This window comes from Lepidochelys kempii, chromosome 11 (genome assembly GCF_965140285.1).
Source record: "Lepidochelys kempii isolate rLepKem1 chromosome 11, rLepKem1.hap1, whole genome shotgun sequence".
Taxonomy (NCBI): Eukaryota; Metazoa; Chordata; order Testudines; family Cheloniidae; genus Lepidochelys; species Lepidochelys kempii.
This window is the reverse complement of record NC_136390.1, coordinates 45,122,249-45,144,444: the sequence shown is the minus strand read 5'-3', so window position 1 is coordinate 45,144,444 and position 22,196 is coordinate 45,122,249. Positions and strand designations below refer to the sequence as shown.

At 38.4% G+C, this 22,196-nt stretch overlaps 1 protein-coding gene across 1 annotated transcript in view; it reads left to right on the top strand.

Moving 5' to 3' along the window:
- Positions 1–22,196, top strand: part of TTN (titin) — a 468,698-nt gene that overhangs the window by 358,221 nt on the left and 88,281 nt on the right. The window contains exons 208-241 of the mRNA XM_078847988.1: positions 417–467; positions 604–614; positions 1,292–1,682; positions 1,893–2,168; positions 2,983–3,258; positions 3,412–3,551; positions 4,059–4,185; positions 4,275–4,538; positions 4,648–4,914; positions 5,066–5,329; positions 5,425–5,564; positions 5,686–5,812; positions 5,922–6,188; positions 6,291–6,557; positions 7,200–7,466; positions 7,570–7,709; positions 8,558–8,684; positions 9,489–9,631; positions 12,340–12,463; positions 13,060–13,326; positions 13,469–13,566; positions 13,734–13,902; positions 13,998–14,264; positions 14,385–14,651; positions 14,744–15,022; positions 15,122–15,530; positions 15,647–15,771; positions 15,863–16,129; positions 17,267–17,536; positions 17,793–18,095; positions 18,210–18,512; positions 19,657–19,844; positions 21,123–21,237; positions 21,811–22,095. Coding sequence (XP_078704114.1) covers positions 417–467; positions 604–614; positions 1,292–1,682; positions 1,893–2,168; positions 2,983–3,258; positions 3,412–3,551; positions 4,059–4,185; positions 4,275–4,538; positions 4,648–4,914; positions 5,066–5,329; positions 5,425–5,564; positions 5,686–5,812; positions 5,922–6,188; positions 6,291–6,557; positions 7,200–7,466; positions 7,570–7,709; positions 8,558–8,684; positions 9,489–9,631; positions 12,340–12,463; positions 13,060–13,326; positions 13,469–13,566; positions 13,734–13,902; positions 13,998–14,264; positions 14,385–14,651; positions 14,744–15,022; positions 15,122–15,530; positions 15,647–15,771; positions 15,863–16,129; positions 17,267–17,536; positions 17,793–18,095; positions 18,210–18,512; positions 19,657–19,844; positions 21,123–21,237; positions 21,811–22,095 — 7,281 coding nt within the window. The remainder of the gene's footprint in view (positions 1–416; positions 468–603; positions 615–1,291; positions 1,683–1,892; positions 2,169–2,982; positions 3,259–3,411; positions 3,552–4,058; positions 4,186–4,274; positions 4,539–4,647; positions 4,915–5,065; positions 5,330–5,424; positions 5,565–5,685; positions 5,813–5,921; positions 6,189–6,290; positions 6,558–7,199; positions 7,467–7,569; positions 7,710–8,557; positions 8,685–9,488; positions 9,632–12,339; positions 12,464–13,059; positions 13,327–13,468; positions 13,567–13,733; positions 13,903–13,997; positions 14,265–14,384; positions 14,652–14,743; positions 15,023–15,121; positions 15,531–15,646; positions 15,772–15,862; positions 16,130–17,266; positions 17,537–17,792; positions 18,096–18,209; positions 18,513–19,656; positions 19,845–21,122; positions 21,238–21,810; positions 22,096–22,196) is intronic.

Genomic DNA, 22,196 nt, shown 5'->3' with positions numbered 1-22,196 from the left:
TTTTATTATCATTTACAGCTTTTTTTATTATATTTAATTAAAAAACCCGTAACTGGGAGCTTAGGGTTAGTGAATGGCTACTTCACAGCGAGTCTTAAAAAATAACAGAGTTTTGGCAGAACAAAATATTGATAAAGGGAGGGTTCCTAAGCTCCACTTTTTAATATCTACCACAGGATATGCAGTTTTAGATGCTATATTTCAAAATATTCAATGTCAATCTAACTATTGACAGTATATGTTGTATAAAAATGTATATGCTTACACCCTTCTCCTTGCTGTATGAGTATATGTATGTATGGAGACAGAAGAAAGAGAAAATGTCACTATTAGAAAGATTTTTATCTTAATGTTAATACATACATCTACTTACCGAGACTTAATACATTGCTAATACTATTGCTGTTTTACTGCAGAGCCAAAAGCATCAAAAGAGGAACCTGGCAAGGTTAAAACTCCTATTAAAGGTAAGAGAAATGATCATAAAATACAAACAGTGCAAAGTTTGCATGTGTAAAATCCTAATTATAATGAATGCTTTCAGCTTTCTGTGGTGTAAATTATTGGACAGCAGACTTCCCAAATATGACTTAGAATGACAAGGATTAGCTAAAGTTTAATCTAAACTGCCTTTTTTTTTTTTTGCCAAGACAATATTTGTTAAAAGGAATGGCTGTTCCTATTTCTGAAGTTACATTTTTAATGAAATCATCTTTAAAAATCCATCTGATTCAGCCACTAACACAAGATATGAAACTTAACCTTGCTTATATTATCATATTTGACTCAAACAATGGACAAATTTAGAATAGAGATTAATATTAAACTTTAAATAAAATATCTCTAAAATGTTGCCATTCAGATTAAATAAATAGACTTACGATTCTGATTATGTTCTGACTCATTCTGGACAAAGCAAATTAAGATTTACTATGAATACATTGTAATCAAAGAGGAAAACTGTAAAGGAGGGCATATCAAATCTCAGTATGGGTGTTTTAGACATAACAAAAGTGAATGGATGCTTTAACCCAGTTGAGACTTTGAGCATGAAAAACTGCACGGCACCCCAGCTTTTAACATGGTCCAGGTAGAATTGTGGACTAATTCTTTAATCTAGGCTTGATTGTGCAGTTTTTGTGCTCTAATTGCATCACTGTAAATTTTGTCAAATTGGCAACTAAGCGTCTGGCTCATGAACCTCATTCAGCCCAGTTGCTACAGCATGCAAACAAGCAAAACTCTAAATTGGGATGAGTTTATTCATCTCTACATCTGACTTATAGCCAAGAAGACACCATCCCCTGCAGAACTGGAGAGGAGGAAACTAAGGCCAGGCAGTGGTGGTGAAAAACCTCCTGAAGAGCCACCATTCACCTACCAACTTAAAGCTGTGCCACTCAAGTTTGTTAAAGAAATGAAGGACATAGTGCTGAAAGAAGCTGAATCTATTGGCTCTTCTGCAATCTTTGAGGTTCTTATCTCTCCCTCTACTGCAAGTACCAGCTGGATGAAAGACGGAAATAACATCCGAGAGAGCCCAAAGCACAGGTTTATTGCAGATGGCAAAGACAGGAAGCTGCATATTATTGATGTCCAGCTTTCAGACTCCGGCGAGTACACTTGTGTGCTACGTCTGGGAAACAAAGAAAAGACCTCGACAGCTAAACTCATTGTTGAAGGTATTTCCTTGCACCCTGAATATGCTTTAGATTCTTCAGCAACTTAAAGAATAGCTATAATTTACAGCGTTAAATATGTTTGTATATTGCGAGTTTTCAGTAATTGTCGTAAATTCCATTGATCATTTCATATTTTCATTCTGTATGCAGTGCGTCTCTATGCTGTATAAAAAATAAAATGCATCAAAATATGGTTCCCTCTTCCCCCAGAAATACCAGTGCGTTTTGTGAAAACTCTTGAGGAACAAGTCACAGTGGTCAAAGGGCAGCCATTTTATCTGAGCTGTGAGCTGAACAAAGAGAGAGATGTGGTGTGGAGGAAGGATGGAAAGATCATAAAAGACAAGCCTGGAAAGTACGCTCTGAATATTATTGGTTTGCAACGAGCCCTCACCATCATGAATGCAGATGACACTGATGCTGGCACTTATGCTGTGACAGTGGAAGATACTGACCTCAAATGTGACTCTGTTGTTCAAGTAATAGGTAAGCAATCAGAATAAAACTCTAATTTCTCTCCTTTGAATTTGTGTGCATGTTTGGGGTGCTTTAAAATAAGGAAAGTTTGACTTGATTGGTACCTGAAAAGGAGCACAAAAGGGTGGTCACCGTGTTTTTATTCCTTAGGTAATGGGTTCATTATTCTTCACCTTTGTTTAACACATTTTGAAATGTACACTCTTGGTATTTTAGGGCCTAACTCCCACTGAAGTTATAGGAAAAGCTGCTACTCAAAGGGGGATGAATCAGAATTACCATTTATAGGATTAGGGTCATATTGATCCTCATGTGGAACTCCCAGTCAGGATCAGTGGGGAGTAGTGCTCAAAATACTATGCCAGAATTAACCAGATTTCATCAATATTGTTAGAAGTAGACTCCCATTTGGGGGATTTTATCTGCTGAATATTAGTAGATAATTTTGGCAAATGTATGGATTGCTCTCAGCTCCCTGCTAAGTTGCTATGATTTATTGGAGGGCCTTTGTTTTTTTGGCAATCCTGATATAGAAACTCCTAGCCATCTGCCCTCCATAAATTGCAAACAAGTCTTTGGGAAATGTTCTACTCTGGTTGCATATGACAACTTCTATTATTGCAGTGATTCCTGTGAATCATGTGTGCTCATTTCAAGTTATAAACCAATATAAACTGGCAAGTCGTTTTTTTTATAGGCTTTGTCTTTTCAAAGAGTGGAATAAACTAAATTTCAGAAGCCCTTATTTCTCTCATTTATGAACCCACTTATATGTATTAATAACCTACGAACCCTAATTTTTATTTAACTTTTTCTCATGCAGAAGTGATAAGAGACTGGTTGGTGAAACCTATAAGAGACCAGCATGTGAAACCAAAGGGTACAGCTACTTTCGTTTGCAATCTTGCCAAGGAGACGCCAAATTTTAAATGGTACAAGGGAGATGAAGAAATTCCAGCTAAACCAACTGAAAAGACAGAAATCTTGAAAGAAGGAAATCTCATTTACCTCAAAATTAAGAATGCTGCACCTGAAGATATTGGTGAATATGCAGTGGAAGTTGAAGGTCGCAGATATGCAGCTAAACTGACCCTTGGAGGTAAGGAAGGTTTTCTGAACATTATATGTAATTATTGTATATGCCAGTATTTTCAACCCTTTCAAAACAAGAATATTCAAAACTTGAACTGCTGTAAAGTTGTATCAAAACTTTCATTGACTATGTTACACATGTTTGTTTGTGCATCTCCAGAGCGTGAGGTTGAGCTGCTTAAACCGCTGGAGGATGTTACAGTTTATGAGAAACAAACAGCAAACTTCGACACAGAAATTTCTGAGGAAGATGTTCCTGGAGAATGGAAACTGAAAGGAGAAATCCTGAGGCCCTCACCTGTAAGCATCCTCCCATTTAAAAATGCAGTTCATTTAAAATGAGAATACTGTGAGCAAGTTCTACAAACTTATGTTAGTCACACTGTAAAATTTTTGCTGGTCTGTTTATCTCTGCAGTCATCCAGTGCTCTGGCACAGAAATTAGAGAGGTTAAGTTTTATGATGATTGAAAATGTGGTCCTCCTCAAGGAACTACGTTTCACAGCAAATAACATAAAATAATTTGCAAGGCTTCATATCACAACAAAAATATCCAGGCCCATGTAAATTGCTAGAGTGGCGCCTAAGTTAAAAATAGGAGTTGAGCGTTAAGGAAATGTATTTTATTTTACTTTAAGATTTCCTTTAGAGTAAAATCATTTTGATTTGGTAGCAATACTGTTCTCTAACAGGCAACTATTCCCTGTGTGTGTAAAACAAGATTTGGAGTGTTTCTTTTTTATGAACAGAGTCCAATATTGTGTATTTAGAATACCAGTTTCCTTACTAAAAACGTAATTTTTCCAGACTTGTGAAATCAAAGCTGAAGGAGGAAAACGCTTCCTAACTTTACACAAAGTCAAGTTGGAACAGGCTGGTGAAATCCTCTACCAAGCACTCAATGCGCTTACTACAGCCATCCTGACAGTGAAAGGTACACTATACTAGCAAATAGAGAATAGTATCACTTAGTCCAAGTTCACATTGAGTGCTTGAAAAAAATTAATTCTGTTTTGTTTCTAGAAATTGAACTTGACTTTGCTGTGCCTCTGAAAGATGTCACTGTTCCTGAGAAGCGTCAGGCTCGATTTGAATGTGTTCTCACCCGGGAAGCCAATGTTATATGGTCTAAGGGCACTGACATCATCAAAGTTGGAGACAAATTCGATATAATTGCAGATGGAAAGAAACATATCCTTGTAATCAATGATTCAGAGTTTGATGATGAAGGAGAATACACTGCTGAAGTGGAAGGGAAGAAGAGTACAGCAAGATTGTTTGTGGAAGGTAAGTATCTCATTATGAGCAGAGACTATGTGAAGATTATTAAAGAGCACATCTTCTAGAACTTCACTAGCGTAATGTTAAGGTACTGATGAGCAATGTTTCATTATAGGTGTCAGGTTGAAGTTCATCACACCTCTAAAAGACCAAACAGTGAAAGAAGGGGAAACGGCTCACTTTGAGTTCGAGCTTTCTCATGAAGATATGCTAGTGACCTGGTTCAAAAATGACAAAAAACTCCACACAAGCAGAACGGTTCTGATTCATGCAGAAGGCAAGACTCACAAATTAGAAATGAGAGAAGTAACACTTGATGATATCTCTGAGATAAAGGCTGAAGTCAAGGGCTTGCACACTCGTGCTAAGCTCCAAGTCTTAGGTAAAGTATTACCACCACTTAATATAAACAATTTCTTAAAGGAACAGTGACAAAACATTTGTTTTAATAACTTTTTACATTTCAATATGCCTTTAATTATATATTGATTTCAAGTTTACTAACTGTTTCACAACCAACATGCCGTTTGTAGAGGCCGATCCATACTTCACCGTGAAATTACAAGACTACTCTGCTATAGAGAAAGATGATGTCATTCTGGAGTGCGAACTTAGCAAAGATGTACCAGTGAAATGGTACAAAGATGGCCAAGAGCTTACAGCTTCCAAGAGAATCTCTATAAAGGCTGAGGGCACGCGCCGTATCCTAAAAATCAAGAAGATTGAAGATGGTGATAAGGGCAACTATGAGTGTGACTGTGGAACTGACAAGACAAAAGCTAATGTTCACATTGAGCGTAAGTGGCCACGCCTTCCCAACTGGACCCCAGCTGAAAACCTTGTAACATATAGCTTAATACAGCAAAGTTGACCTGTGTTTCTGTGCTTCCAGCTCGTATAATAAAAGTGGAGCGCCCCCTGTATGGAGTGGAGGTATTTGTTGGTGAAACAGCTCGTTTTGAGGTTGAAATCTCTGAGCCCGATGTCCACCCCCTATGGAAGTTAAAGGGAGAAACTTTAACACCTTCACCTGTAAGGCTCTTTCATTATTTTTAAAATCACAATGTATAATTTTAAAAATAAAAATTCCCCAGCGTAACCTGTGATGGATGATGGCTTAGAAAAATTATATTTATTTCCCCCTTCAAACCAGAACTGTGAAATAATTGAAGATGGGAAGAAGCATGTTCTTATCCTTTATAATTGCAAACTGGATATGACTGGAGAAGTGTCCTTCCAGGCTGCAAATGCTAAAAGTGCAGCTAATCTGAAAGTGAAAGGTATAGTGGCAACATTCTCCGTGCATACAAAACTTTCTTATTAAATCTACCAATAAAAAAGCCAGCATAAATGCATCTCTGAACTTGTAATGATCTGCTCTGATTTCAGAATTACCTCTCATCTTTATCACTCCACTCAGTGATGTCAAGGTCTTTGAGAAGGATGAGGCAAAGTTTGAATGTGAGGTGTCTAGGGAACCCAAGACTTTCCGTTGGTTGAAAGGAACACAAGAGATCATGGGTGATGAGAAGTTTGAAATTATCTCAGAGGGCACAAGACATGCCCTGGTAATTAAGACAGTTGCATTTGAGGATGAAGCTAAATATATGTTTGAAGCTGAAGATAAAAGAACAAGTGCCAAGCTGATCATTGAAGGTTTGTTTGACTTGATGCTTCTATGGATAATGCACTTGATAATTGTCTTTCAATTGTTTTTTACATAAATGTAATCATTAATGAGACACATTGTTTGTTTAGGCATTCGTCTGAAATTCATTACTCCTCTCAAAGATGTAACAGCAAAGGAGCGTGAGACTGCAGAGTTTACTGTAGAACTGTCTCATGACAATATCCCTGTTGCTTGGTTCAAGAATGACCAACGACTGCATACCAGTAAGGTGGTTTCAATGAAAGACGATGGCAAATTCCATACACTCACCTTTAAAGATCTCTCTATTGATGACACTTCTCAGATCAGAGCAGAAGCTATGAGCAAATCTTCTGAAGCTAAACTCACAGTTATTGGTAAGTGTATCTTACTTTTATTCAGTATGAATTCACATGTTGGATATTTTATATATTCCTAAAAAAAGAACACACTATTGGGAATCAGAAAGTCTTGTTTACAAATCCCTGCTCTGCCACAAACTCACTGTGTGCTCTTGACAAATCACCTGAATCTCTTTGTGTCTCCATTTCTATGTTTACAAAGATAATACTAATTATTTAAAAACTTCTCAGAACTGTTGTGAGGATTCGTTGATTAATATGTGTACAGTGCTTTGTAGCTGTTAAGCATTTTATATTCTTTGGAGAGCCAACACAATATTTTCCAGTGAAGTTAGCAATTATTACTCTGAATGTACTTCTTCCTGTGCTATTTTTGAATAGCTATGCTAATAGGTTTTTGCTGGTTTTTGTAATCAAACCACCACATCCAATATTAATATATAGCAAAATGTTGGGACACTCAGAAAAATAACAGTTATACTTTTTATTGTTGTTATTCCTCTGTTCAGACACTTCACAGGAATGAAAAGCTTTAAGAATATGCCTTATGTATTGTGCATGGCCTAAGATGGTACAAACTTTATAAAAAGACCTGTGCTTTTTGTGCTTTTAAAACAATTAAAACTGTCATATGCTTATCTCAAATTGTATTTGCAGAGGGTGATCCTTACTTTACTTCAAAGCTTCAAGATTATACTGCTGTAGAGAGAGATGAAGTGATTTTACAATGTGAAATTAGCAAAGCAGATGCTCCTGTGAAATGGATGAAAGATGGCAAAGAAATAACTCCATCAAAAAATGTTGTTATCAAGGCTGATGGCAAAAAGAGAATCCTAATCCTCAAGAAAGCTTTGAAGAAAGACATTGGAACATACACCTGTGATTGTGGCACTGACCAAACCTCTGCCAAACTCAACATTGAAGGTACTGTAGTTTTGTCAGTGCCTCTCTGTTGTAAAGCTCTTCTTGTGAGTTTCTGTTGAAGGCTGATGGCATCAAATGTTCCTTTGTTTTTCTCACCTCTCAGAGCGGGATATTAAGATCGTGCGCCACCTGTACAGTGTGGAGGTAATTGAGACAGAGACTGCCCGCTTTGATACTGAAATCTCTGAGGAAGATGTCCACGCCAGCTGGAAACTAAAAGGAGAAACCCTGAACCAATCACCTGTAAGCATAATGCTGATCAAGCCCAGACTTCTGTGTGGATAGAGATTCATAACAACTATGAGATAAAAAAATACATTTTATACTCTTAACTTATCTTCTAACTTTTGAGATTTTAGGTGCACTTGATTCTGATTTTTTAGTTTTTCTCCACAACCAGGAAGGCTAGAAACTTACTTTTTAAAAACAAAACTGAGGCTGAAAGTCTTACATATTTGCATGGCTCTTGGTGATTTAAAAAAACCCACCAAATATTGAGAGACTAACTATAAAAACCTAAGAGTAGGCAACTCTGAATTCAGCAGTCCTGATGGAAATAAATAAACAATAGGAAAAGTGAGATAGTTGTAAGTCTGTGTGTCTGCAAGAGAGAGAGAGAAAGAAATGTGGATCTAAAATGAGGACCATCTTTTGTAATGAGAGACCGCTGATATGTTCATTAGCATTGCCAGACACCTGCTATTGCTAGTGCTTACAAGCCAGTGTCTTCAATATATCTAAGTTCTTCCCAACATCCCACTTTGTCAGTGCATTGTTCATGAATAAATTTATATCTTCAGCAGAGCTAATGGAAATAGTCCTTAAGTGGATTTATGAGCAAGCACATCATTTAAATTGTTGGCTGTACTAGGCAATTTAGTAGCAGTTCAGATTTCAAAAGTATCTATTGCCTAGACATTATGGATATTTTAGAAATAATATAGAGAGAAAGGTGTTAACAAGGCTACATATATCTCTAAAAAATATTCTGCACGAGTGGTGTTTTACACACAGTATATCCTTTGTGTGTCTGCAGAAATTCTATAAATGCAGCTCACTACTTCTATACTTTGTTGTTTTCCTTCTTGAAGGAGTGTGAAATTAAGGAGGAAGGCAAAAAGCACTTCCTCGTATTGTACAATGTACGTTTGGACCAAGCTGGTGGAGTCGACTTCCAAGCAGCAAATGCCAAATCCAGTGCTCACCTTCGAGTGAAACGTAAGTGTCTTATTAGTATACGAATGAATAGATAGTTAATGCCGTGTCTTTAAAACTAGAAGAAATGAATTAAAATGAAATTAACTGAATCATTACATCACACAGCTGATTGTTTGGAATGAGTGGCTAAATCACTAAACTGCACCAAGCCCATGGTCACTCCTTGAAGGGACAGTGATTCTGAAGTATCGGTGACACCGATGACCTTGATCCCTGTTAGTTTAAGAATTTTTTTTAAATATAATTTTTATAGTTTCTTTTTATTAGAGCACGAGAAAAAGGACATTGACTTTCAGGCTTCTGGGTGGTCTTGCATCATCAGTTGTTATGCAACTGAAGTATTACAAGCAAAAGCTTTGTTGTGCTGACATTTCTGCTTTCAGTTGCTGGGATGCCACCACACTAACATTTGGGGAAAGAACTAAGCTCTTGATGGACAGGGACAGAGCACATGGTTGGAGACCACTTGTCTCTCCCTCCAATCCTAGCACTCGCTATTTTGGAAGGCACATGCCTTATCTAGCAAGAGGCACGCAGGGCTTGGCAGGGAGACAGATGCACTGCAACTTTCCTGCTGACCTTGTTCATTTTAAAGAAACAGGCTCTGCAAACAGGGACTCTCCAGTGCCCAACCCTTCCCCTAAGAAACCCAAGTGGCCCCCTTCTAGTTAGGGAATTTAAATAGCTTTGCATTACCATGTCTCTCTCTCTTGGGAGAAGCCACCGTAAAGATTAGTGGGTAGGGCAGAAGCCCTCTCTTGAGTGAAGTGACTAATGTGAAGATGATTTCTCCCCCTCACCAAGCACGAGTAATTGGCCTGCTCAGACCGCTCAAGGATGTAACAGTGACAGCTGGTGAATCAGCCACCTTTGACTGTGAGCTCTCCTATGAGGGAATCGTGGTGGAGTGGTTCTTGCATGGACAGAAACTGGAACCGAGTGACAAGGTAAAGAGACTTCTTGCCACCTGCTTTCTTCCACTCCTCATTTCCCCCTTTCTTCCTTTCCTCCCCACTTTCTCCCCCCTCTCCTTTATGTCTTACCTCCCTCCTTCCAGCAGCAGAAGCACTAAGACACAAGAATGCGCTGCTTCTATTTTAAGTTATAAAGTGTTCTCACTTAAACATAAATTTGTATTTTTCTGTAAATAAAGTGGATCTGAAATAGCATGTGTATTTATCACACAAAGAAAAGTTAAAAGGTCTCAAAACACTGGCCACAAGAGTAAAGCTTTTTGTGCCTGAATTGTTGGCAATCGCAGCCACAAGGGATATGAAATGGTTCCTGCTAAGGTGTGTTGCAGTTTGAGTGAGTTTTATGAATAAATGAAGTTCCTGATTCTTTCCACTGAATGCAGAGCTGCCGTCCAGTTCTGCATATATGGGGATTAAGAAGATTGAAATTCCATTTCAGGCATTTGATCAGGCTTTCCAGATAACTTTCTAGGCAGGTTTGCTTGCCAAGCATTTCTCACTAGCTATTTTTAACCCTTCTTCAAGTGCTGGCTCTTAGCGCTGAGATTTGAGCTGCCTGGAATGTGGTTAATTGAATATTTGAAGTTTGCCAACAGTAGGGAATATATTATAAATAATATAAAATGTATGTTACAATTTTTAAGATGCAGTTATTCGGATGCATTCTTTATTAGGTACTCATTTTGAGTGTAATGCCTTCAGATCTCTAGCGAAATAGAGCTGCCTTGTAGGGAAACGCAAGTAAATGTCTAAGGAATTACACAAGTTAATGAAATTTCAAAATTTGTAATAATGCTGGTAGATGTTTCTTTAATTCAAATTGAAGTTTAGTTTAATTTTTACTATAGCTTTTTCATATATTAATAAGAGGATTCTTGTTTTCAGTGAGACCTTTCTGAGTTTTACTCAGTTTAACCAAACTCAGAATTGTCATCCATATTGCTTTTCATAAAGATCTGTAAATAGAATTGAAATTCTGCCAATTAGAGGTTTAATAAACCAAGGTAAAATTCACTTTCATATTTTGAAATAAAAATGTGCAAGGATTTGAGTCAATGAAGTGGATTATCATGATTACTGACTTGCAAAATATAGTAAGAGATATTGAAACTTCAGTATTAAACATTAAGGGATATCATCTTATTCTTGTCCATTTGGGCCACTTTGACTCATTTCAACTTCTTAATGAGGTTTTATACCTTAATTTTGATTTCCCCTACACACTCACAGCTCCTATTGGCTTCAGCAAAATATTTGGTTGCACAGGAATACATGTTCAGGTGCTCCAAGTTTAATTGATTCATCACTTCCTCTAAAATAACCTCTTTAAACGCTGTTATCATTGTTTCTAAGAGTCACACTGACTCTACAAGAAAATGGGATTTGAGGTTTGACTATTCTTTACCTTAAACTATCTTGGCAAACCAAATTTATTACTTCATCTGAACTTCTTTCAACGAAATGTTTCAAGGACATAAATATTTATTTTGGGCATAATGAGTATGCTCAGAAACAACTTCATCTCCTCTATTTTTCTTCTCACTTTAGACTTCCCATTTGCCTTCACCTTACCAGAACTACTTCTATTGCTTGACTTTGTACTTTCCTACAAATAATTAAAAATAATTCTTTAGGAGACACTTTGTGTCCATTTATTATTTTGAGTAGAGACTGTCCGGTTTGGCCACTGTACATGGCAGAGGGGCATTGCTGGCACATGGTGGCATATATATGCCATGTACATTGCCAAACCAGACAGTCTCTACACAAAAGAATAAATGGACACAAATCAGATATCAAGAATTACAACATTCAAAAACCAGTAGGAGAACACTTCAATCTCCCTGGACACTCAATAACAGACTTAAAAGTGGCAATTCGACAAAAAGCTTCAAAAACAGACTCCAATGAGAAACTGCAGAACTGGAATTAATTTGCAAATGGACACCATCAAATTAGGCCTGAATAAAGACTGGGAGTGGATGGGTCACTACAAAAACTAATTTCCTTCTGTTGATACACACACCTTCTTATCAACTGTTTGAAATGGGCCACCTTGATCACATTGGCCTCATTAGCACTACAAAAGTGATTTTTTCCCTCCCTTGGTATTCACCCTTCTTGTCAAGTGTTGAGAACAGGCCACTTCCACCTTAATTGAATTGGCTCGTTAGCACTGACCCACCACTTGGTAAGGCAACTCCCATCTTTTCATATGCTGTGTATTTATACCTGCCTACTGTATTTTCCACTCCATGCATCTGATGAAGTGGGTTTTAGCCCATGAAAGCTTATGCCAAAATAAATGTGTTAGTCTCTAAGGTGCCACAAGGACTCCTCATTGTTTTTGCTGAAACAGACTAACATGGCTACCACTCTGAAACATATATTTTTAAGTTATTATTATATATATGATGTAATTTCTTTAGATTTTGACATATACTTCCTCCCATTGGAACATGTGGGAGTACTTAAATACCAGCGCCTATGTAGATAAGAGGGGGAAATATATATATATCTCAAAAATCTTGAAAGTGTCCTTGATCCACTATGCATATGTAGGAGGAAATTATCCAAAATATGTACCCAATAAAAATAATAAAGAATAGATGACATTGAATTGAAGAGTCTTCATATAGTTCACGTGTAGATACTTACAAAATGCTTTTTTGTTTAATTAGGTTGTCACACGTGCTGAAGGAAGAGTACACTCGCTTACTCTCAGAGATGTCAAGTTAACAGATGCTGGAGAAGTCTCACTGACTGCAAAGGATTTCAGAACACAAGCAAATCTTTTTGTAAAAGGTAAACTGATTAGCATAATTACATCTGTCTGGTGATTATTATTCCATCATGGATTAGGAAGTCTATGGACACTCTTTATATTAAACTGGTTAGATCATACCTAAAATACTGCATACACTTCTAGTTATCTCAGTACTGGAAAGGAGTTGATAAACTGGAGTAAATTCAGAGAAAAGACACAAAAACAATTGCAATGATTGCAGGGAATTACTTATAAGAAAAGATGAAAACTACAATACATATATACAGCTTGGCTAAACTAATTAAGGTACAGGGGCTTGTGATAATGATTTACAAGTATCTAAAACTGTAAGCACCAAGGAGACAAGGAAATTGTTTATCCTCATTTATGTTCTTACAACTGTAATAGGCTAAAACTGAAAAAATGAACAAATAAACTGAATATAGTGAAGAATTTTCCAACAGCATAATCTTTTATCCTTGTGGATTATTGTCGCAGTCACATCACTTGAGAGTAATTTAAAACTAGATTAGACATAGCACTCAGGAATGTATTGTAGGGAATAATCCTGTATTGATTGCTGGATGGCTAAAATTATGGTGTTCTGCATCTGTAATTTCTATGATTCTTTTAGAACCCCCAGTTGAATTTACTAAACCACTTGAGGACCAGACAGTAGAGGAGGAAGCCACTGCAGTACTGGAATGTGAAGTATCCAGAGAGAATGCAGAGGTGAAATGGTTCAAGAATGGACATGAAATTCACAAAACAAAAAAGCACAATATCATAGCTGAGGGCAGGGTCAGAAAACTGATCATACGTGGCTGCACATTAGATGATGCTAGAACATATACCTGTGATGCTAAGGATTTCAAGACCTCTTGCTTCTTGAATGTGGAACGTAAGTCGTGTAATTTAACCTCTTTGTTGATATTAATATGATTATTAATAATGCTATCATCTGTAATGATTTATTCTTGCATAACTATGGTTATTCTAAAAACTTTGAGATATTTACATGTATGTATATTTTTTTCTTATAGCTCTTCGTGTTGACTTTACAAAGCCCCTTACTGATCTTGAAGTGAAAGAAAAAGAGATTGCTCGGTTTGAATGTGAAATTTCGCGCCCAAATGTCACGGTCTGTAATATCATGTTCTTATTATCTAAATAACACTTTAATGTGAGGTTGTTGTTTTTTTTAAATCTCAATCTTATGTTATTGTTAAGTAACACAATGCTAAGATTAATGATGCAATGCATTAACATAACTAACAGTACTACAATGTCAATTTGCTTTAAAAACAGGTACGGTGGTTTAAGGATGGCATTGAAATAAGAAAGGGCAAAAAGTATGACATAATTTCCAAAGGTGCCCAGCGTATTCTTGTGGTCAACAAATGTCTATTTGAAGATGAAGCAGAATATGCATGTGAAGCAAAAACAGCTAGAACCTCGGGCATCCTAACAGTTATAGGTAAAACTAAATCTACTCTTAAATATACTTCATGTGAAAAAAGAATTGCTTGATCATTTTGTTTTAATCGAATGCTTCTAAATTTCTTATTATAGAGGAGGAAGCTGTTTTCACCAAAAATCTTCCCAATATCGAAGTAAATGAAACTGACACTGTGAAATTCATTTGTGAAGTCTCTAAGCCTGGGGCTGAAGTAACTTGGTTTAAAGGAGATAAGGAATTACCTGAAGGTGGTAGATATGAACAAATTGGTGATGGCCGTAAGAGAATTCTTGTCATTCATAATGCTCGCCTTGACGACGCTAGCGAATACAGCTGTAGGCTTCCAAGTACTCGTACAACTGGCAACCTCAAAGTACATGGTAAGAGAATTACTCTGGTATATTTTTTCATAGAAAAATCAGGTAGACAAAGGTATGCAATTTTCTTTTGCTCTGTTTATACAGAAAAAAATAATATATGTTTAACATTTATTTTTACAGAAATTGCAGCAGAATTTATTACCCGACCACAAAATGTTGAAGTACTAGAAGGACAAAAAGCTGAATTTGTCTGCTCAATATCCAAAGATGGCTTTGAAGTACAGTGGCTGAGGGGTAATAAGGTACTTGAGGCTGGTGATAAGTATGACATCATTTCAGATGGCAAAAAGAGATTACTTGTCATTAAGGACTCTATTTTGGGAGATGAAGGAAAGTATTCCATCATGGTTGGTGGAATCAAAGCAACAGCACACTTAAAAGTGATTGGTAAGCTTCTGTTTATTTTAGTAAGGTGTGTGTGCACATTTTATTTTATTCTTTTATAGTATGAAAGATGCAATATTTTTTCGCAATTTCAGAAAAACTCAGGATTATAACTCCACTTAAGGATCAAGTAGTTAAAGAGGGAGAAGAACTTGTCTTTAACTGTGAGGTCAATACAGAAGGTGCCAAAGCTAAATGGTACAAAAATGAGGAGCCAATATTCGATAGTGCAAAATCCATCATGGTCCACAAGGATTTAGTTTACACTCTCAGAATCAGAGATGCACACTTTGCAGATCAAGCCACCTACACTGTCTCACTATCAAATGCCAGAGGGGAACACGTCAAGAGCTCTGCTGCCTTAACAGTACTGGGTAAGTAACTTGCATTTTAAAAGTTAGACGTTTAATCATGTCAACTGCTGATTTAAATAAGGATGTAAATGAACCATATTTTATTTTTCATTTTAACAGAGGAGGATCTCAGAATTGTTGTCCCTCTTGAAGATATTGAGACAATGGAGAAGAAATCTGTCACATTCTGGTGCAAAGTCAATCGTCTCAATGTAACCCTTCAGTGGACAAAGAATGGCGAGGAAGTTACATTTGACAGACGCATTTTGTACAAAGTTGACAAATACAAACACTCACTTATCATTAAAGACTGCGGGTTTATAGATGAAGGTGAATACACAGTCACTGCTGGACAAGACAAATCTGTTGCAGAACTCCTTATCACAGAAGCACCTGCAGATTTCATTGAGCATCTACAGGACCAGACTGTCACTGAATTTGATGATGCTGTTTTTACCTGCCAGCTTTCCAAAGAGAAAGCAAGTGTAAAATGGTACAAAAATGGACGAGAAATCAGAGAAGGCAAAAAGTATGCACATTTTATCACACTTCTCTTGTTAAGCTTCAAAATGTGTTTGTCATGTTTTGGTGTTTGTTCTGTGTTTTAATTCACTTATTTCTCTCACCATCCTTTATCCCCATAAGGTATCTGTTTGAGAAGGATGGAAATTTGCACAGGTTAATTATAAAAGACTGTAGACTAGAGGACGAATGTGAATATTCCTGTGGAGTAGATGACAGGAAATCAAGGGCAAGACTTTTTGTTGAAGGTAAATGTAAAATTAAAAAGGAGTTTCTGCCAGTTCTTCGTTATCAGAAGAAAGATTAAACACTCTTCAAATTAATGGGTATTTATTTCAGAAATCCCTATTGAGATCATCCGACCGCCACAAGATATTTATGAAGCTCCAGGCTCTGATGTCATCTTCATGGCTGAGTTGAATAAAGATGGAGTGGAAGTCAAGTGGTTAAGAAATAACATGATTGTAGTCCAGGGTGACAAACATCAGATGATGAGTGAAGGAAAAGTCCATAGGCTGCAGGTATGCGAGATAAGGCCTCGTGACCAAGGCGAATACAGATTTATTGCCAAAGATAAAGAAGCTAGAGCTAAACTTGAATTGGCTGGTAAGTCATCTACTTTATTGTATATATTTTATAAAATCTGAGATTAGGGTTAATAAAGATATTGTCACTAGTTATGTAACATTTCATATACCTTTTCAGAAGGTTGGATTAGAATGTGTAGTAAAGTGGAGGCAATCTGGAATCTCATTAAACGATTTTTCCATGACCACTGGGATTATAATTCAATCAAAAAATAAAATTGCCAAACTGAAGTTTCTATTTGTTTATGAAAAACGTACATAGTTTTTTCCAAAGAAAAGAAAGAATTATGCCGTAAAGACCACCTGGAACATACATAGTGTGCTGCTGCAGTTCTCTTAAAAAAAAAAAAAAGTCGTCATTTCAGTGGGGTTACTTACTTGAGTAAAGTTGCTCATTTGCCAGTTTGCAGCATCACACCATGAAAGTGCATTGAGTTAATGCCCAACAGCAGCCCCCTTCTCCCTACTTTTATATACATACACACACACACAAACACACACATCAGTATGGCCAAATGGATAGAGAACTGTTGGGACTATTGGGACTCAGGAGCCCTGGTTCTATTTTAGGCTCTGTCACTGGTCTGCTGGGTGACTTTGAGCAAGTCATTTCACAGCTGTACTTCAGTTTCCCCAGATGTAAAATGGGGATAATAATATTGACCTCCTTTGTAAAGTGTTTTGAGATCTACTAAATAAACATCCATATGAGAACTAGCTGTTGTTATTACTTTGTGCATTTCAGGGTACCATGCAAAAATACATGAATTTTGCCTTGGGGCCTTTAGTCCCCTCTTGTAATATACTTCTGTGGTTGTTACTGGGGAGGCCTCTGCAGTGACCTCTTTGTGTTTTGGGTGAGCCAGATATATGCAGGACAGTTTCTCCCTTATACTCAGCCAGGTCTTGGTCCTGTGCCCATTGAAATCAGTGGTAAATCTCATATTGACTTGAGTGCAGGATCAGGTGCTCAATGTACACTGGCCAGCGTGAATTTGTCCCTTTGGGACAACCCCATGAATACATTAATAGTTTGTTTCAGATTCATATGCCACTCCCATTACTTTTTCCAAGTTAGAATATGTATTGAATATGCAAGTATATCAAATAGTTTTGAAAACATTAAATGCTTATTTGCCTCACTGGTCGTCTTTAGCTGCCCCAAGAATCAAGACTGCTGACCAGAACCTTGTGGTTGATGTTGGGAAGCCTTTGACCATGGTTGTTCCATATGATGCCTACCCAAAAGCAGAAGCCGATTGGTTAAAAGAGGATGAAAGCCTGCCAACACACACAATTGATACAACAGCTGACAGCACCACCTTCAAAATTTTGGAAGCAAAGAAATCCGATAAAGGAAGATACAAGATTATACTCCAAAACAAACATGGCAAAGCTGAAGCACACATCAATGTAGATGTTATTGGTAAGCTCTTCATTTATTAAGGCCTTGTCTACATTTTGCTCTGTTTACAGCTATTGCTATAATATAGCAGTTTAGCTATATGGAACATGAGGAAAGAAAATGCCATCATTTGCAATGGTGGAGTTTTACCCTCATATCAAGCAGGAATAAGCTACCTCAGTGCAATTCGTAACCTATTGCAGCTTACTCTTTGTTTGTAGGTCAAAGTAAAAACAAAGATGAGGTATACTAAAAATACTTTTCACATAAATTTCAGATGTTCCAGGTCCAGTTAGAAACTTAGAAGTCACTGAAACATATGATGGTGAAGTTAGCCTTGCCTGGGAGGAACCAGAAAGTGATGGTGGAAGTAAAATCATTGGCTATGTCGTTGAACGACGTGATATCAAACGTAAAACCTGGATTTTGGCCACTGACCATGCTGACAGTTGTGAATATACCGTTACTGGACTTCAGAGGGGAGGAGTTGAGTACCTCTTCCGAGTGAGTGCTAAAAACAGAGTGGGCACTGGGGAACCAGTGGAAACGGACACCCCTGTTGAAGCAAAAAGCAAATTTGGTAAGCCACAATTTTGAAAAATATTTCAAAATAATGTTTTTAGTTAGTTTTTGCATTTTTTTCTCCCAACATACATTATTGTTCTCTCCCCGCCCCACAAAAAATAAAATGCAGATGTTCCTGGTCCTCCTCTGAATGTAGAAGTTATTGATGTGAACAGATTTGGTGCCTCACTTACCTGGGAGCCACCAGAGTACGATGGAGGTTCTCCAATTACTGGCTACATTGTTGAATTGCGTGACAAAGGTTCAATCAGGTGGGAGCCAGCCATGACCACCGGAGCACATGAATTAGCTGCTACCATGACTGATGTTGTGGAAAACAAAGAATACTACTTCAGAGTCAGAGCACAAAACCAGATTGGAGTTGGCAAACCAAGTGCTGCTACTCGAGCTGTTAAAATTATGGACCCAATTGGTGAGTATGAAAGTTTTAGCAGTGTTGATTGTTTTATAATATAAGGAAATCGTGATCATTCGTACAGCATATGTACAGAAAAGACCAGGAGTGGAGTAGAGAGGGGTGAGATGTGTGGGGAGAAAGTAGTGTAAGCCAAGTTAGCTTTTCCTACTTTTCTTCTTTGAATTCATCAGCAATATTTTGCGATCATTCGGTAAATTAGTCACTCTTAAGAACAATGACAGAGCTTCTTCCAAATAATTCTGCTCTGAAATTGGGAATTGTAATGAGGCGCAGACTCACCCAGCTGCGCCTCCTGCTGGCTGTCTGGGAATTAGCTCTTTTTACCAGCTCCGGAGTGCCTTCTGCTGGTATCTCACCGTCCCTGGACCCAGTGTCCCTCCTGGACCCTGGTGCCCTTTTACTTGGGGTGCTGCCCCTCCAGGCAATACACCACAGATCTGGGTCTGCCCTCCCCGGGGGACCCCCCCCATCCCCACCTTGCTTCAGCCTATGGGCTACTGACAGTCACGATTTAGCCCCCTTTCACTGGGGCCGACTGCAGTCTGTATAAGCCAGTCATCATAAGCAAGGGGGGTTTGGATCTGCTGCCTCCGCCTACCCTTGGGCTGCCCTGTTGCAACCCCAGTACCCTGTCTTAGGCCGTTTGCCAGGCCTGCAGCCTGGGGCATTTCCAGTCTGGAGCCTCCCAGGTCCTCTGGCCTTCCCCAGCCCTGCTTCACCTCAGGTGCCCTGGTACAGTCCCCAGCAACCAGGCCCATCTCCCTCCACAGCTAAAGGAGACTCTCTGTGCTCTGGCCCACTGCCCTCTTATAAGGGCCAGCTGGGCCCTGATTAAGCCAGCTGCGGCCCGATTGGGGCATGGCCCCCAGCTGAGGCTGCTTCTCCCAGTCAGCGCCTCTTTTCCTTCCCTGCCACAGCCCTCTCCCTGGGCTATTTTAAGCCTTTTGAGGCAGGAGCAGGTGACCACCCTGCTACAGGAACCAATCTCTTTTTTAAAAAAAATTGTTTAGTCGGACTACCGGAAAATAAATTAAATAATATTTAAGGTATCAATGGATGATATAGTTCAACTTACATATAGTAAAACCAAATCTCCTTTTCCAGTTGATAATGTCTAAGTTCTTCAAATTCTTTTCAGAAAAACCAAGTCCTCCCATTAACCTCAGTCATTCAGACCAAACTAAGTTATCCGTGCAGCTTACATGGGAGCCTCCTCTGAAAGATGGAGGAAGTCCAATAATGGGTTATATTATTGAAAGACGTGAAGAGGGAACAGATAACTGGATCCGTTGTAATCCAAGACTTGTCCCTAATCTTACTTATAAGGTAAGGTGGTTCATTCTTAAATGAAATATTCAGTATGTGTTTGTGAAAGGTTCGGTCACAGAGACCCCCCCGGGACTGTCACCCAATGTGCTGAAACTACCTCTGAGCCCATTTTCTTTGCCAGCTTGGGACTCCAGAACCCTGCCTTGTTGAGCCAGACATGCTAGCCTGCTGCAACACAGACCCAGGGTCTGAACCATGCCCCCAAAGCTGCAGACTTAACTGAAAACTGCTCAGGAAGTACTCCTGTCTCTAGCACCCAGACACCCAGCTCCCCATGGGATCCAAACCCCAAATAAATCCGTTTTATTCTGTATAAAGCTTATATAGGGTAAACGCATAAATTGTCTGCCCTCTATAACACTGATAGAGAGATATGCACAGCTGTTTGCTCCCACAGGTATTAATCACTTACTCTGGGTTAATTAATAAACAAAAGTGATTTTAAGAAGTATAAAAAGTAGGATTGAAGTGGTTTCCAAGTAATAACAGACAAAACAAAGTAAGTTACCTAGCAAAATAAAACAAAACACACAAGTCTAAGCCTAATACATTAAGAAACCGTTTACAGGTAAATCTCACCCTAAGAAATGTTCCAATAAGCTTCTTTCACAGACTAGACTCCTTCCCAGTCTGGGCCCAATCCTTTCCCCTGGTACAGTCCTTGTTAGTTCCAGGTCAGGTGGTAACTAGGGGATTTCTCATGACTGGCAGCCCCCGTTGTTCTGTTCCACCCCCTTTTATAGCTTTGGCACAAGGCGGGAATCTTTTGTCTCTCTGGGTCCCCACCCCTCCTTCTAAATAGAAAAGCACCAGGTTTAAGATGGATTCCAATACCAGGTGACATGGTCACATGTCCTGTGAGACCCCAAGCCTCCATTCATCTGGGCCTGACTCACAGAAATGCAGGAAGGTTTGCAAGTAAACAGAGCTATTTACAACCAATTGTCCTAGTCAATGGGAGTCATCAAGATTCTAAACCACCATTAATGGCCCACACTTCTCATAATTACAATTGGACTTCAGAGTAATACATCATATTTCTAGTTTTAGATACAAGAATAATACATACATACAAATAGGATGTAGATTATAATCAGTAGATTATAAGTTTTGTAGTGATACCTGACAAGAGATCTTTTGCATGAAGCATATTCCAGTTACATTATATTCACGCTCATTAGCATATTTCCATAAAACATATGGAGTGCAATGTCACTGTGTTTACAATTTTTAACATGATTTTTAATTTGCAAATGGTTATTTGTTCCTTTTTAGGTAACTGGATTGAAACCAGGAGCCAGTTACTACTACAGAGTCTCTGCAGAAAATGCAGCTGGTGTATCAGATCCAGCTGAGGCTATTGGGCCACTGACTGCAGATGACACTCACGGTAAGCAGTTTTCTTTTTAGTTTAGTTAATCAGGTAAGACATAAAGCTGCATCTGTTCAGGCTTTCATGACAGTACTAGCTGTCAGTGCTACTGTGCATGGCTCCATCAGACCTATGATATCAGCACTGAGTGCCAACAGCCAGGGCCTCTAACCCAGATAAATTCTTTACTACAACCATCTCTGCAGGTGGGCTAGCTCTACTGTTGGGAGACCCATTGAACAACAGCATAAGCAGTTTTGTTGAAGAGGGAGGATGGTCTTTTAACTAGCCACCTACAGAATGGGGCCCAAAACTTTTAAAAATACATTTAAACATTTACTATCGATGGAAGTTAAACGTCCCACCTGTTATTGTTTAGCTAACTAGATATCTTAAGGGTTTCTAAAGAGCACACTGGTAGAGAGAGGGCAGGAGTGAGCTGCTGCAGCCAGGCCCAGGTGGCTCCCAACTGGCTGCTGCTGGTGGAAGTGGAGTCAAGTAGCAGTCTGCCAATTGCGGTATTATTAACAACAATACAAAAATCAAAAAGTCTGAAAGTATTTAATGGAATCAATTTTTCCCCTTTTTCAGTTGGACCGACAATGGACTTAAGTGCATTTAAAGATGGACTGGAAGTTATTGTCCCAGAGCCACTCAAGATCCGTGTTCCTATCACGGGCTACCCTGTGCCAACTGCAACGTGGTCTGTTGGTGATAAAATCTTAGAAAAGGGTGATCGTGTGAAAATAGTGACTACTGCAGCCTTTGCAGAGCTTGTTATTACTCCAAGTGAACGTCCAGACAAGGGCATTTATACCTTGAAATTAGAAAACCCTGTGTCATCTGTTTCAGGAGAAATTGATGTTAATGTCATTGGTAAGCAGGCACAAACCTTCTTTTGGGTATTTAAATTATAGCAATAACTTCTAACCAATATCTTGCAAAAAATCTTTAGATCATTATACTATGAGAAACCA